Genomic DNA, 17,888 nt, shown 5'->3' with positions numbered 1-17,888 from the left:
CCTAAGTTGTCTTCTCCATGGGAAGGCCCATATGACATAGTGGATCATCTCTCAGACATGACTATCCGGATAAAATGTGGTCGGCGAGGTAAGCCAAAGGTGGTGCATGACAACAGGCTTTGGCGTTATCACGGTCCAGGACATTTCAGTTGGGATGAAGTGAACAATGGAACAAATGACGCTGCTGAAGACGTGTCACCTTAAAAAACCACTGTCAAAGAAAAATTCTACTCGGTTTTGAGAAGGGAAACAGTGAAGCCCTTGATGAAGTTACTACCACTGATGTGACTGTTACTGACGATAGTACATTTCCTGATGGAGCAGATGAACCCCACGTGAAGCAGAAGCCAACGAGACGGAGACCAGTATGGAAGAAGATACGTCCCATAAAATTAAGAGACTTTGTTGAATTGTAATTTTGTGTTTGTAGTTCTGTACATTTAATTAAGTTATTGTTGATTGTTTATTGGTTTAATGTAAGTGGCTATTGTTTGGGATGAACAATACTAAGGAGGGGCAGTGTTGCGACAGTGGAGGTCACGTCCTTTCCTTAATTGTCGACATTCGTTGTGAATTATAGCGTTTGTTATAGAGCGACTGTTGAAATTAAGTGTCTCGCAAAGTTGTATTCAAAAAGAATAAACCAGTTTTATTTAAGAATGGACTTGTATTGATAAAGTTTCTTCGGAAAGAATTTTTACGGAAAATTAACTAACGAACGGAGACGTAACAATACACATCCTGCAATTAGAAATGTTCTTATTTTATTAATGCCCCCAGTGGCACAGAAATATATCTGTGGATTTACAACACTGGAATATAGGTTTTGATACCCATGGTGGGCAGAGCAAAGATAGTCATTTTGTAGCTTTGTGCTTAACTACAAACAAACAATACAAATTATTAATACATAATGCAATAAATTAACAAAAATTCTTGATATCCCTCTTTCTATTAAGCATCAACTTTAATTAATGATCTCCTAATGATAATTAAATTGAGTGTGTAATTGGTACATGAACACAACTGGTTAGTATATTCTTGAAAAACTCCTTTATCATTTCTAGTATTGAATTAATTGATATTTAAAAAACTTTATGCATAAAGTTTAGTGTAACAAGAAATCTTTGAACCAAAGTAGTCTAAAACATTAATTTTTATCTTTACCTCATTCAGCTTTTTCAGTGAGGAATGTGGCTTTTTATACAAGCATTTAATGTTATAATGTACTGTTATAAGTGAGGTCATTGTTTACAAAAAGCAATTGTGAGGTACAAATAAAAATGGTAACTCCTAGCCCACCCTCACATATGGTTGGACAACTTTTTAAGAAGTAATACAATAGTTATACCATTCAAAAACTATTTGTGATATGATGAAGGTAATACCTCCTGCACTAATCACTAAATGGTATCAGAGAATTACTGAAGTATTTTGACTTTTGGACCATTAGCAGTTAAATGGGTTGGTATAGTTGTCTTCACCCCAGACAACAAAAGTTATGAAAGGGGCTGTCTATACATAGTTTTGATCCTCAGGAAGAATGATTGCATTCTTGATTTTCTATGTGGTGCTGAAATCAGTAAAACACTTGGACTAGTCATAGACAAGTTGTCACCAACAGAAGGTAGGAAGTAACAACACCATCAAGAACCCAGGTAGTATACCTAGAAGGTTTTAGTCAGGTTTATGTGCGAAGTTACTCTAAGAGTTGCAATCATGGAGTTGTTTTACCATAAAAAGCAAGCCAAACACTTAACTTGAAATACAGTTATTGACAGAAATTTCTTCAGGTTAGTATAATATGGCAAATGTAGATTATGCTCTCAGCATTTCTTCAACTCTGTCACATGTGATCACTCTTAATGATTCTTGTCAAAGTGATCTATATTATGAATATTTTAAATAGGTAGTGTGGTTGTTTATAAACTTCAATAACACTGCTTTTAAATTCATCACAACTTTAATAATGTAAAAAAACATTTCTGCAAACCTACATAAGTAGGTGTAATCAATAAATTGCAACAATGCAAGTTTTTACACTGAGTCAAATGTCATGTACGAATTATCATTAATAATCCTAAATTTATAATATTTAAGATATTGATGCAATTGACTAATACGATGGCATTAATTATAATGTTAAACATTCTCAAACATAATTTATTCTAGGTCATTTAATCAATACAAGTACAATATATTTATCAATTTGAGATGCCATTATTACAAATCTTATAGAAAATATGTAATCAATTATTTGCATGATGTCACAAGGGAAATTCTGAGATGATAACTTGCCTCATCACACAGATTAGTCACTTCCTTGTGAGTCTGCCTAAGAGATTTGAATACCACAAGCCTAGAGGCAACTCCCACTTAATTTTACATGGTTTAACATGAACTGCATTGGTGCATGATTACATCATCATGCAACAAAAGACCTTCACTAACAGGAGGCTAACACAACCTCCTTTGCACTTCCACTCGTGGTAATTTCATTCTTTTCCTTGGTACTGAATGACAAAGACGTGTTTAAAATGTGTTCAACTTCAATCTGCTGAGACTTGCACTAGTTAATGAAACTGGTTTTTATTATATTTTGGACTTTGTCCTCATTGCTTCATTTTGTTAATATGATTTCACAAGTTAATGTGACTTCTACTTACTTCTATGTGAGTGAAGAAATTTCACATTCAGGACCTATTTAAACTATGGCTTCAGGAGGTTCATTAACTGAGGACGATGGGTCCATTATGTATGCTGGTCCATTTATTCCTGTCCATTTTTCTGGCATCCCTTATCTTTAACTTGAAATCAAACCTGAGGAAGACAAATTCAATCCCTTACTCCCTTCTCCAGGATTTGCTCTATGTATCTTGCTACTGGTCAAGGAAAGCCCTCACCTTCCGCTGTGTTTCAAAACTTGATCTGACAGGTGTTACGTATTACAATTTTGAATGGTCTGAAATTGAGTTAAATGATACTTTAAATTTAGTAGTTAAATTGTACTTTGGATTTAGCAGTTAAGTAAAAGTCGATATATAGTCAGTTTATGATATTTGCTAACAAGATTGATACACACAGTTTTCTTTTTTAACACAAATATGTTTTAATATACAAACAACAATACAATTTACAATAACAGTTATTACACACAATGATTTATATACAAAAATTTTACAAACTTACAGGCAATATAAAGTCTTCTTTCTAGTCTGGAACTTCCTTGATATCTTATCGAGGGGTCACAATGAGTGACTTACGAGTTGATGTAGGTAAGATTCGCTTAATGGGGAGCTAGCTAGCTTTGTCCTTCGTTATTCACCAGCCACACACGCCAAGTTTTCCCACGATGAAGTTATATAATGTTTTCGTTAAAGTACTAATTTTCGATGAGAATCCACTGAAGTTAAATGATTTGTAATGTTAGAAATTTGTAAAGGTTCCTGGTCAAATATCTGAAGTTTTCCAATTGATAAGTGTTATAACAATCACAGTTACAGCTTCCAAAGTTTAAAGCACACTGACTATAGCAAACTAATAATAGCTACTCTTTTTTGGCGCATCACATTGGTTATACTTATAGGTGTGTGGAGAGTTTCTTGAAATTTCAGTTTTACATAACAATACTGATGTTAACACAAGCGTTTATGTACACACATATATTGTTGATTCTTACTCTCGAATATCTTCTACAACTTTGGAGAATAGGCTGGAGTTTCACAAAACATGTTTAACACTATAAGCTATGTATGATTTTAAATATAAACTTAATCTAAACAAACGTCGATATTAAAATAAATATCTAATAACAAATCCATCACATGGGTATGTTCAATTCTTTCACTTTTGCCAGTGTCTTATAATGCTTCGTATTCTTTGCTTCACAACCCTAATCCTCATGATTATTTCATTATGTCTTTCTAGCCTGACATCAGTGTTTGTTCTGACTCCTTAAATTCTACCTGGAACTTTATGCCTTACCCTCCTCACTTACCTGATTCTCATGTCTTGGCTTATAGCCATTCTAATTTTCCCTTTCTTGATTCCCAGTCTTTGGAATCTCTTTTTACCTGTTCGGGAAGTGGAATCCTTGTTGTCTGTTTTGCTTTCCAGTGCTGAGTTTTCCATCTTTGTCTTTTTCTCACTACCCTCCTTTGTTACCTCTCCTCCCTGCACTTTATGCTTGAGGTACTTTATTGTGCTTCAGATGACTTTTCAGGATAACTTTATTCTCTTCTATTCACTACTATGGCCTGTGACACTTTTTCTGCTCCATTTCTACTTATTTGGTTTCTCTGCTGTTGGGACTTGTTAGATAGGAATGCCCTCCTCACTCAAGTACTCCTACCTACGTCCTTTCTCTGTGATCTTTGTCATGGACTGAAGTAGCCCAACACAATCCTCACTGTCTTTTTGGGTTTCTCACCCCTCACAACCTAGCCCTTCTACTCCTGTTTCTCGACCAGGTTCCTCTAGCTTTCATCTTTCATTCCATCTTCCAGACCTTCTCCCTTTACCTGTCCCCCTCCTTCTGCTGTTAGGTTTGCTGCATGACTCGCTTATCAATTTAGGATTTGTGGGGGGACCATCTGTCATAGTTTGAAGACCTCTGATCACAGTCTACTGACAGATGAGTTTTCCAAGTCCTCATCCACAGACTGTCTCTCCACTTCTCTCAACCACTTCCTCTCTTCTTGACTCATGTCATTATCACCCTCTGCTCCTGTCTATCTTCAAGGTCTCAAGGAGGTGTTATTGGATCTTTTGGGCAAACACACCATTGAGAGGGTATATGACCCTTCTCCAGGATTTTATGTACATCTCTTTGTGGTCCCCAAGAAGACCAGGGATTGGCATCTGGAATTGATCTATCCTCTCTCAGTCACTTTCTGGTTGTTCCACACTTTTGGACAGAAAATTTCCCTTTTCTCTGGTCTTTTTCACCTAGACTGTGGATAACCAAGGTTGATGCATTCCTTCACATTCTGATTGCCTCTTCTGTCAGAATCGAGTCTTTCGGTTTCATATTCTTTTCGGCATTGCATTGACCCCTTATGTATTCACCTAAATCACAAGGGTCTTCACTCTTCATGGACTATATTTACATTTCCACTTTTGCATGGACTATTGGCTTCTCTTAGTCTCGGTATGCTCTTGAGATCGAGATGTTAATTATTAATTGTGTATTACTAGTACCATAGAGTGCGGGCGATGTATTATTGTTTGTGTTTTTCATTGTGTTTAAATTCGATGACTCTACCAAAGAATAAAAATAATGTGAGTACTTTTTGTAAAAGTTTTATTTGTAACAATTTTTATTTCATGTAATAAGCAACATTACACAAGAAAAAATGAAAAATTTGAGTCAGTTGAGTGATGTAAAACTATTATGCAATATCGCTGTCACTGGCGTACACATGTTTGCGTACACTAACATTCGTGATGTCAGTTACTGTTGTGTGTACAAGGACGATCACATATCGTGATGGCGTAGGAATAATACAACTGTAAACGTTGTACGTGTTTTATCAACATGTTTGATTCTTTGTGTGAAGTGTCCCATATGTATAATTAGAAGATACAACTCACTAATGATTGTCCTTATAGGCACGTTAATTCAAAGGTTTCAGTACATTTGTGGTGGATGAACTTTATATGCACAGTTTCAAAGCACCTGCAAAAATAATACAATGTGCTCTGTATCAGTGGATAATTTCATTCACGCGTGTAGTTGTTTTACAGATATTGGGAATACTAATAGTTTAATACATTGTACGGTTAGCAACTGAAAGTTTTGTACATTTCTGTGCATGTACGAACATCGGAAAATATTGCTTTAAGAAGTATTTGACATATGAGAAATGTACTTGTTAAAAAAATACTTCATTTTATAACAGTGAACGTTAATTCTTTCCGTGTAGTAAATGTCAAAACGAAATAAACACATTTATTAAAACCTATAGTGTTGTTTATGCTGTAGTGATGTTTTTATGATTTGAAATTAAATATTTGTGAACGGTATGCACTTTCATAACCAAATGGCTAAACTGCTTTTGTACCAATAGTTTGAGTACGTCGTGACTAACTATATTAAAAGTTAAAAGTTGGTATTCAAGCAAACTGTAACTCTTAACATATGGCTTGTTTTGTCTTTATTAGAAAATATATATAAATAATGTTTTGCAGTTTTAGTATTATTATTATAGATCAAATAGTCGGGGAAAAGTTGTGGAATTTGATTATGCCTAAAATGCGGAAATTATGTTGACTATAATGCGCATGCGTATGACGTAGGCGAGACTGTCGCCCACATTCTATCCTTGTCCTATTCTTGTTATAAATTATGCTTCTTAAGCAAGATATTCTAGGTAATGAATAACACTGCTATTTTAGGTTATTGTAGAAATTTAATTTTTTTCTTTCATTTAGTAAAGGTAATTCTGTTTGTTACTCGCTTTAATTCATAAATGTTACTGCTTATAACAGCATTAACTTCGTTACTTCAGTTTCAACTGCGCCACCCTGACACTATGTTACTGTTAGTCGTCCAGTTGGCGTTAGCTTTGAGTGCGAGTCTTTGACATTTCAGTCATGTGATTGAAAGCAGTCCAGACATGATTTCTAGTTTCATCCGAGACACTTTTTACTAGGAAGGAGGGTAAAGCCCGAACAATGTTCAGACTGGGTGTTGGAATAAGTCATTTTATTTGACACTATGCTGTAGTATAACACTCTTTTACCGTTTCAACAATTTTTCGGCAAAAATACTATGGCCTAGAATGTTGACGAATGTTCTCAAAGTAATAAGTTTGTCGTCTTTAAATTCATGACACACAATTTACTTATGAACTAAGAATAGTAGGACGTATGAAAATTGTTTTGCGCTACTTGAATGAGCCAGATCGTTCTAAGTGTTGTTTTGCTTTACTTGAATGAGCTCATTCAAGTAGAGCAAAACAACACTTAGAACGATCTGGCTCATTCAAGTAGAGCAAAACAACACTTAGAACGATCTGGCTCATTCAAGTAGAGCAAAACAACACTTAGAACGATCTGGCTCATTCAAGTAGAGCAAAACAACACTTAGAACGATCTGGCTAAATCGTTCTAAGTGTATTTTTTATGAATTTTCCGACGAAATGAGGAACTGCGATCAACTTCTTGACCACATTCATTTGCCTAATGAGTGTCTAAGCGAAGTTATCATAGAATATTCTCGTTTCTGTATGCAAGAATAATAATAAAATTTTTCAAGCGCTACTCGAAAACATTTTACGTCCTATCAAAGAATTACGACTTCATTCTACTACCATGTAATCAATACAAATCATATTAATTTTACTTCATGTTTACCTTAACCAAGTCTTATTAAATACCCAAGTATACCTTGCCCTATATAAATATAGATCGCCCGTTTGACTAAGATTAGGTCGCACGAAATGCATGTTATCTGCTCATGATTCCTCCCAAAAAATGTTATAACTTAGAAAATGTCAACTCTAAGGTACCTAACTGATTCTACAGTCCTTCGGTTTGAAGTGACTTTTGCATACGAGGACCTGGGTGCCATAGGAGTTTGCCATTCAATCACACAATTTATGGCTACTTCCCACCTCGTTGTATGTATCCTTTGGAAATGTATGGACATCGGAGGGTCCATCTGGGTTGCATGAGGACAGACCCCTCACTGGAGAGCTCTGCCCTTCCCGCAAACCCCATACAAGATATGGTTATTTAAGATATTTAATTTAATCCATATTGTGACTCCCACTGACTGTTACTTTTTTCTGCTCTTCTTCTTCTGCAACCAAAATAAAGAAAAACTTTAGAAACGCCACTGACCACCGGATTGATTTTCACAACTTGCTAAACAGCAATACTGGGTCATGTTTTGTTTTTTTCAGAAATCTTACAAGCCTAATACTTTGCTACTTTAAGTATGTGCTTATGCGAACAAGATGTGCAGAACTATTCCGAAAACCTCTATTACGCCTCCCTAGTTGGCGTTTCGGATTATCAAAGTCGATTATTTTTAAGTTCAAAGAGAATAAATGCAAATCAGATGGACAAAATCGAACCGCTAAACAGATTCAGAAAGATACCGTACACACACTCGCAAGATACTGATGAGAAACATGATGTTTGTGTAGATATGTCTATACTAGCAAGTACGACACTTATTGTTTGTTGACTTTTGCACAAAGCTACCCTAGGGCTATCGGCGCTAACCGTCCATAAGTTTGAAATGAAAGATTAGAGGGAAGACAGTTTAACACCAAAGCAACAGGATGACAACGGTTTCATCCTAGTTCAAAAGAAATTCAAGAAAACAAACAACACAAAACAAATACAAGAACCACCTAAATATGCAGTCATCATTGAAGGAATATCCGGCTTATATAAAGAACCACAACTCGTATATGAAATAAAAAAGCAAATCACAAGTCAATATCACAAACATTAATAGACTAGCAAAGGGCGGAGTCCTCGTGAAAGGGGCCGAAGCCAAGGATCTTAACATTCTCCTGACTGAATGGTCTAAAGAGGCTTTCAGTCCAGGAAACATAAAAATACATTTACCAGGTATGAAATCGAACACAAACTCTTTTTTTTCATAATAAGGGGTATACTCACACGCTTACTCATCCCACACCCAAAAGTGGAGAGAATAGTTTCAAAATGCACAAATCAACCCACATCAATCATAAAAGTAAACACAGACAACACATATACACAAAACAACATCAAAGAACTGATAACCAATGGAATCAGACTCTGGTACCAGAGGTTTGAGGTCGAAGAAACCCAAACTCCGGCGGTTGTTATCACGCAGTGCTTTAACTGCCAGCGTTACAGGCATGTAGCGTCAGCATGTAAGTCCCTACCAAGAGGCGTAGGTTGCAGTGGTAACCACCTTACAAGTAACTGTCCAAAAGAGAATAGCACACCACTGTGCTGTAATCAGCAACATACAGCCAATTATAAGGGCTGTTTAAAATATAAATAAATCAAGACAAAAATATTTAATATAAACAACAACATAACACAACCAAGCAAACAAGAAACACAACAACAACCACGAAAACCACCCTTACCAACACAAAAACCAAATACAACAACCACATATGCAAATTTAGTCAAAAAATAACAGAAACAGACTATGAGCACAGCACAAATTAATGAACAACAACAAAAACAGAAAACCTAACACAAAATAAAGTACAAGAATAAAAACAAACAGAAGATACCCGAATATTTGAGGCTACTAAAAACATAGCCAAAGATGTTATAGTACACTATCAAAACCCAGAAAAGAAAAGACTTTTTACACTGCTAATTAACATTACAAAAACAATATGACACCACTAATCCAATTACTAATTCAAAAATTAATGGGCTCTATTCTCACCTAAACATTCACCATACAACACATAAACATCCAAGGTGGTCTTGTTTCTACGAGGCACGAGATCGAAGCCTTAATAATAATTTCAAATCCAGATATATTAGTAATAACTGAAACTATGCTATACAAACAAAATTCACTTAAATTTAATAATTACATAATAATTAGAAAAGAAAAGGGGAATAGCTTTATAATATAAATCCACACTCTCAATAACACAATTAGAATTACAAAACAATAACGAAAATATTACAATCGACATAAATATAACAGATAATCAAACACCAACAATAGCCGGGATTTATTGCTCCCCAACTAATATACTGGATACTAAATTTTTAAACCGAGTAGAAGAACACAATCAAAGTCAATATTGATAGGTGATCTCAACAGTAAATTTAGAAATATTGGCTGTTGTCAAACGTCTGCAAACGGCAAAAGATTGTTAAATAATACGGAATGTGTTCTATTAAACGATAACATCCGGCCACGCAAGTTATGCACATAACACACATGATATTCTAGATCTCCGTATTAGTTCAAGAGCAAATACATTTTCCAGCTTTTATGTAGAAAACGACGTAGACAGTGATCACCTGCCAATAACGTGTCTTTGATCTCGCACCATAATAATCAACTAATAGTAATACCTAAATTCGACTATCAAAAAGCAATTTGGAAAAACTTTGAAATTGAATTAGACAAATTATTACAAAATTTAATAATTCGAAGTGTACAAAATCTATCAGATATTGATGAATACTGTCAAGCAATCATTGAGTGCCTAATAAATGCAGCTGAAAAAAAACAATACCCAAACAAACCACACAAATCATACTGTTACGCCTCTGGTCGTTTGTTAATTTCCTGTATAATTTCTTTCGGATGAAACTTTAGCAATACATGTCTTTTCTTAAATAAAACTAGTTTATTCTTCCCCAATTCAACTTTGCAATACACTTAATTTCCACAGTCACTTTAAACACACGCTATAATTCGCAATGATTCACGCACTTACTTACGGTCATTACCGCGCGTGACTCAATTGTCCGTCTCTGTCTGTCTGCAATTCAATTTCGATTAATTTGGGTCTCGTTATCTGGCGCACTTATATATAGGAATAGAGGGCGCCTAGCACATACTAGATTATTCGTCATCTTCCCCGATCCTTCTAGAATATCATGACGTATACCAGGTCACGTGACTACCGCTGTCGTAACAATACACTACACTGAAACCAAATGCACAAATAACAGACACAATCAAAAGAAGAAGACAATATATGAACACAGGAGACCCTAATAGCAAGAAAAGAAATTAGCAAATTAAGAAATAAAACTAGAAATGAAATAAAACTATTAAAAGAGAATAGTTGGGACAATTACTGCTCAAAACTAAATGATTATACCGACCCTAAGAAATTTTGGACATACTTAAAAAGATTTACAAACAATTAAAAGACATATAAATACCCGACACTAATTTACAATAACAAAATTGCATACACAAACAATCAAAAAGCCGAAGGTTTTAAAGAACAACTACAAAAAACATTTAAAAAACATCAAGAACCGGACATGAACAACCATTTTTACAATAAAGTAAACGAATATGTAAAAAAAAAACAATCAAGAAATGTATACACCAAAATTCCCGGCCACAATTACGAACGCAAAAACTAATAATAACAATTTAGCGCAACAAATCATCAAAATAATTACCAAACCTGAAATAATTCTAGCTATAAAACAATCAAAAAATAAAACACCAGGAGAAGACCACATACAATCTATACTTTTAAAGAAAGGTACTCAGAAATTGTTAGACCACCTAACAGCATTATTTAATCTTCCCTAAATTCGGGATACATACCAGCCTCTTGGAACCATATAAAAGTTTTAATGTTCTTGAACTTGAAGGAAGGAAAACCAGCAAATAAGCAAGAAAACTACCGACCAATTAGTTTAACCAGCTGTCTAGGCAATATTTTAGAAATAATAATAACTAACAGGATCTCAAATTTCTTAGAGATCACTTCAAAATTACCCGAAGTACAAAACGGTTTCAGAAAATTTCGGCAAACAGATCATTTAGTTAGGCTTACTGAAACCGTAATAGAAAGTTTTAATAAGAAGAAATGCACTGTCCTTGCTTTCTCGATATAGAGAAAGCTTTTGACACTGTACGTCATACCTGTTTGAGTTTAAGTTAACAGAAATGGAATTACCCCAAGAGTTATTCGCTGGTTATCTAACTTTCTTGAAAATAAAAAATGTAGAGTTTATGTCGAGGGTACCTACTCGGAGTATTTTACTCCAGAGGCGGGTGTCCCTCAAGGAGGGGTAGTTAGTCATATATTGTACATCATGTATGTGAGCGACATGCCACTGATAGACTCAAATTATAGTTCAATATCACAATTTGCTGATGACGTGGCTATCTGGAAGAGCTCAACTACATCATCAATAGTAGCAAATAAGTTACAACCAGTCCTAAATCAAATCGTAGTATATTGTCAGAAATACAGAATCAAAATCAATATACCAAAAACAAAAGTAATATTATTTTCAAAATCTCTCAAATTAAGTAGAAACCATCCGAAGTTATATCTGAACGGAGCTCTTCTGGATACCAGCCCTTCAGCAAAATGTTTAGGCCTAACTTACGATTCCAAATTAAATTGGAAAAGACACATATTAGAAATTACACAAAAGGTGTGACACCGAGCAAACATCTTAAGGAAGCATTATTAAAATTTATAAACAATACATAAGACTCGTAATTGAATACCCATGCCCAGTATGGTTAAACATAGCAAAACAAATCTCAATAAACTACAAACAATACAAAATTCTATTATCACTGCAGCCTACATAGTCCCAAGATCCACTAACTCAACAATCATACACAAATATTTGAACATAAAAACATTTAAAGGTAGACTGATAGATTGCTCGTTCCGCTACTTTGGTAAAAACTTATATAAAATGATTTGCTAACTGATATAGATAGCTATATCATATATGATGTTGATAGGGTTAAGTGCCTCTCACCATTAAATTACTACTTAATATATAAAGACCACCCACACTGGACAACGAAAATTTCTAAACCTTGAACTACACATCCTCGCGATATCTAGAAAGGGTCATTTATGTGTAAATAACGCGTTGGTGTTTATCTCTTGCGAACAAGTGTGTTGCGACATTGGAACTGTTTGTGATCTTGCACGACCAAATTAAGAGAAATCATGAAATTGAACTGTTTGTAAGTGCTAGTGACCGAATGAAGAGAATATGTAATATTCCCACTAAATGTTACTAATATTTTATTCAAAAGACTTATAGATCTATAACACACGCTCGAACTGAATAGTTTTCGGTTTTATCTCCGATTCATTTAAAAGTGCCCCCCCCCCCCCCAGTGGCACAGCGGTATGTCTGCGGACTTACAACGCTAGAAACCGGGTTTCGATACCCGTGGTGGGCAGAGCACAGATAGTCCATTGTGTAGCTTTTCGCTTAATTTTAAACAAACAAAGTTAAAAGTTCTTCAAAGAAAATTAAAAGGAGAACTTGCTATTTGTAAACAGGATGACATGCGTAACTTTGCGACTTGTACTATTTCATACATTACTGACAGGCTTAAAAGAAACTTCTAATCAGTAATACGAAGGTCAGGGTTACCAACAAAAGTTGTAGATAAACCGGGCAGAACCTTAAAACAAACGTTAAGTTTAACAAACAATCCAGATAATGCTTACAAGAAATAGCTACGCTAAAGACGCAGTAGGGGATAAATACAGAATATAAAATTTTATTTATAAAGTAACTTGTAGAATATGCAATGAATGTTACACTGGAGAAGCATCTCGTATATTTTACGAGTGATATATAGAACACGTAAGAGACTTGTATCAACTCAGCAAAAGTGCCTGTGCCATAGCGGATCACTACATAGAAAAGCTTGGTAGAAATAGTGCCGAGTGTATCACTACATAGAAAAACTTGGTAGAACGGCACTGACTATCCTTTATAAATAGAGATCTTTGGCACAGCTACTAATTTGCTTGACCGTGAATACAAAAGAAGCCTTACTTATTTGTAAATTTAAGCCACAAATTGATTGCGATATAGGCTGGTCATAATGATCGTAGAACTTTTTTCCTCAACTAGTTGACTTCACTTTCAAATCAGTTTGTTCTTTTAATTATATTTTTTATTTTACATTTATTTGTATTATGTTCTTTATTTCTTTCTTCGTCAGTATTGAAGTTATTTTGACTGTAATTTTAAGCTGCACACCTACTTTGTGTCATTAGACTTTGATGTTGTTACATGTTTCTATTTTACTTTAAACAGTATTATCCGCGTGACTTTGATTCATACTCTTCATTTGTCGACTTTTCAAATTTAAAAGTGTTGTCTTTTACGTCGAGTCTAGCCGAAGAAGCTGTAGAAACGAAACATTGAGCGAGATAAACATTTCGTTGTTCTGGAGTTTATGGTCGTTTTTTCATCATCTGAAATGTCGAAGGTATTTTTTTGATTTTGAAAACTGAAGTATCTAATAAACGGTTCTGCTTTACGAGCAGACTAGTGATAATACTGATACTATTTCTGTACATTTATTACCAATTCAATACCTTAAAATATTTAATCAAGTAAAGTCAAATAAAGGTTAAACTGATAGGGGTTTCTTGAATGAAATTTAAGTGCTTTAAGAAAATTATTGAATATATTAAAATTAATCAAAATAAAGAACACACCGTATTTACAAATTCTGCGATGCCAGATGAAACAATGTAATTCCTTTCGCACCAGTCCACAGCAGACGATCCACGCTGAAGAACAAGGGAACTGCCCATTAGAAACGTGCGGGAAATGTTCACCTAGTTTTTCCTGGTAGCGAATCCTTTGTATGGCTGGCTGTTTTTCAGCAATTCGACTTGGGAAACACAGACCTACTGTAACGTGAGTGCCGTCATACTATATAATAAGTCTAGAGAGAGTTGATGTGCTTTCAACAGTGGGTTGTAATTTCGCGTGATTTGTTTTATCCAGCGAAAAATAATATATCTATATATATAATTCTTAATTACTAAACCGACGTATTATTTTCCGAGTATTATCTCACAGCACAGGTTCGTTAAATAATCACACGACAGCATTTAGTAACAACTAGTGAATATATTTATAGATATAATAATTACTATATATCGAAATTGCAGCATCGATCTTAATCTCGTTTTCCAGCCTTTATACCCTTATGACTAATACTGTAACAAGTGGTAACAATTTTGACATCATTCAGTACAATTCGCACTTTCTTTTTAACGCCATCTACTGGTTAATATTAATTATCGGAACTATATTTTCATTTCTAGAGTTTACAGCTTTAATTAATAACAAAATGTTCTAAGTTGAATGGTTTGGGATATTGTATAAAACATTACTAGAATATTTCTTAACCTTTCCTTTTACCAGTCATATTTCTGACTGTTTGGCGCATTCAGGTTTGTGTTCCACATTCACTATTTTTTTCAATTTTTGGCTGAGAATATTATTCAGATGGCGAAAGAGCTTTTGAACTTGTTGCATTTAGAGATCCAACTTCGAAATAAAAATTGCGACAAAGAATGTCAATTATGCCTAAAAATGCGTAGTGTAGGAAAAAATGTCCCATACCCAATCGGTCCTTCTCTTTCAATATACAAAACATCAATATTTGTTCTTTAATTTCGAATTTTAATAGAATTTAAAAATAATTTACTTGTACTCTTATACGCATATATATATGACATTTGATTTCAAAGCTTATAGTGACAAAAAATGTAGGTTGCAAAACTAAGTTTTAAGTGACACATTGTGGATGTGTTCTTAATTTTGGTGCAAATAAAAAAAAAAACAACAACTTATGATTAAACAGATTAATTCATAATTTGTACCAGTTTATTGATTTAATTGCTACTCCTTAGCATTCGGTATAACTTTGAAAGAAACAATAAACTTGTATTAACTTTTTGTTATTTAGGTCAGTATCAAGTTTGTTGTAATTTTTGTTTTATTAATAATTTAGTTACTTGAGTAAATACCAAATCAGGTTAGTAACGTTATTTCTTTTGTGGCTTGTATACACCATGTTAAGCTATAGCTTGAACAGAAATATACTCTGTCCTGACAAAGAGATAAAAGTCAAATTGTCGTACAGTTATTGGTCTTTTAAAATAATTTAAAAGTATGGATACCTAAGTTAAGTTTTTTTGGTTATGAAACTGAAATAAAATCTGAAATCCACACCTAAAATTAATAAGTTACAATAGGTATATCCCTTTCAAGCTTAAAATTCATACATTACACACACACGTTCCTTAATCATGGAATATATATCTCTTGAAGTTCAAAGGAAGAGGCCCCCCAGTGGCACAGCGGTCTGTTTGCGGACTTACAACGCTAGAAACTGGGTTCCGATACCCATAGTGGGAAGAGCACAGGTAGCCCTTAATATAGTTTTGCACTTAACTACAAACAATCAAAGGAAGAGCACCAAGCATTCACAGAATAAGAAATGGTAAAAAGTTGAAAATTTACCTTGTTACGAAACAAATAACAATATAGTTGGATCTAACATTTAACCAATGAACTGTAATACATTACCCTAGTTACAGGATCTCAACAGTATTACAAAAGGATCGAAAAGAGCAAGAGTTTTATTCCACATTCACACACTTTTTGGATTAACCAGATAATGCAACGAAGACATACACGTGCACTCATATATAACTAATTATTTACCAATCACCAAAAAGTAAATAAACATCAATATCTCTATTAGCAATTATTTTCATTACTAAAATTGCTTTGGTAAACACACACACATATCCAATATACATATATAATGTCTGAAGAGCCCACTTTGGGTGAAGGTGTCGAAATTAAAAATGTAAAACATTTATCCACTTATTCTCAGTTAATAAGTACTCGAAAGTACTCGGCTTCGCTCGGGCTATTAGGTTGATATATTCTGGATGACTATGTCAGTGTGTTTATTCTGAACCTATTTTAGCATCCTGCAGGTGGACGTAGTCTTCACCTTGGAGCTTCTTTTGGTTTATGCGAATGAATCACAGCCTTTCTGTTTCAATTTTGGCATATAATACGATTTGGTCATTGTGATTTTAGTGACGGGGTGCAAGGGGGCCGTGAAAGGGGTTGCTGTAAAATCACAGACAGACATGCACGTGCGTGCGCTCATTCGCATCTTTTTCATGAGGCAAACTAGCGAAAAACCACATAGAAAAGAAGTGGTTACTTATATTACAAATATAAATCACAGACAGACAGACAGACATGCACGTGCGTGCGTGCGCTCATTCGCATCTTTTTCATGAGGCAAACTAGCGAAAAACCACATAGAAAAGAAGTGGTTACTTATATTACAAATATAAATCACAGACAGACAGACATAGATTAACAACTTCTAATATTGCTAGTTAGCGGTGTCGAATTGAAAGAATACTATTCAGGTACAGGTGGGTTATAAAAGTTAGTTTCATGTATCTACTTTTAATCAAAGTACGGGATTATAGATCAAACAATCCCCTAATATTGTGTGGGTTCTATGTACTTTTTATGCGTTTATTTGTTTATAGTTTATAATTATTATGTTCTAAATAATTTTTTTTCGGCTTACACTTGTGATAGTTCCTGTGTCCTAAGAAATTTATTTTTCTCCACCGCACCTAAATACTGTTGCAGAGGCTTACTGGCCGGCTTGTGAGTCTGTGCCATCACAGGGACCTTTCCCATCATAGGGGCCTCACAAAATGTTGAAGCATCCCGAATTACAACGCATTTGCAACCCATGGCCGCATTAAGGGCATGGAAAGGCATAAAATGTAACTAAGCAATAGTTAACTTAAAAGTTGAAAAAACAACAACCAACTAATGATCAGAATTATTTCATCAGAAAATATTCTGGTTATTAGTTAGTTGCTTTTTATATTATAAAAAAATCCTATTATATATGTATATATTTGAATATTTGTTTTCTTATTATAGGTTGAGCTTAGATATGTGAAATGAAGCGTTCGTGAAAGCGGTGAATCCAAATGATCCAGGAAGACAAAGAACAAGAATTTATATACTCGCAGCGTGATGCGCTCAATGCCTTTATCGTCAAGACTCCAAGACAACCAGAGTGTGATCGAATGCTGACAGAAGATTGCAGACCTTCAGATAGCCAGGTAAAAGACACTAAAGGTCAACAGCCAAAGGATTCTGACCACTACGTACTTGAGGACCCTATGATAAGTAGTTCCTTCTCTGTGGAAACACGCGAAAATGTTCCATCTGATTCCGACATGTATGTTTCCGCCAATGTCAGTGTTGCTAGCAATGTTGAAGATGAAACTCCGCTAAGTTGTTTTACAAAACCCAAACCAGGAAACATTGCAGCGTTTTTGAGATTTCATCCCGTG

The 17,888-nt window shown here is 34.6% G+C and overlaps 1 protein-coding gene and 1 long non-coding RNA gene across 3 annotated transcripts in view; one reads left to right on the top strand and one right to left on the bottom strand.

Moving 5' to 3' along the window:
* Window positions 1-14,314, bottom strand: part of LOC106478634 (alkaline ceramidase 2-like) — a 66,196-nt gene extending 51,882 nt beyond the window's left edge. For both annotated transcript variants that reach the window (XM_013939190.2, XM_022382260.1), the window contains exon 1: window positions 14,178-14,314. In XM_013939190.2, the coding sequence (XP_013794644.1) occupies window positions 14,178-14,276 (99 nt within the window). In that variant the 5' untranslated portion in view covers window positions 14,277-14,314. The remainder of the gene's footprint in view (window positions 1-14,177) is intronic.
* LOC111085095 lies at window positions 13,229-14,354 on the top strand. Its single transcript, XR_002609953.1, has 3 exons — window positions 13,229-13,604; window positions 13,853-13,945; window positions 14,233-14,354. It is a non-coding gene; the product is annotated as an uncharacterized LOC111085095 (long non-coding RNA).
* Window positions 14,355-17,888: the final 3,534 nt, after the last annotated feature.

This window comes from Limulus polyphemus, unplaced genomic scaffold, assembly GCF_000517525.1.
Source record: "Limulus polyphemus unplaced genomic scaffold, Limulus_polyphemus-2.1.2 Scaffold235, whole genome shotgun sequence".
Classification (NCBI taxonomy): Eukaryota; Metazoa; Arthropoda; class Merostomata; order Xiphosura; family Limulidae; genus Limulus; species Limulus polyphemus.
Note: the sequence above shows the minus strand (reverse complement) of the source record. Positions and strands in the feature narration are given on the sequence as shown.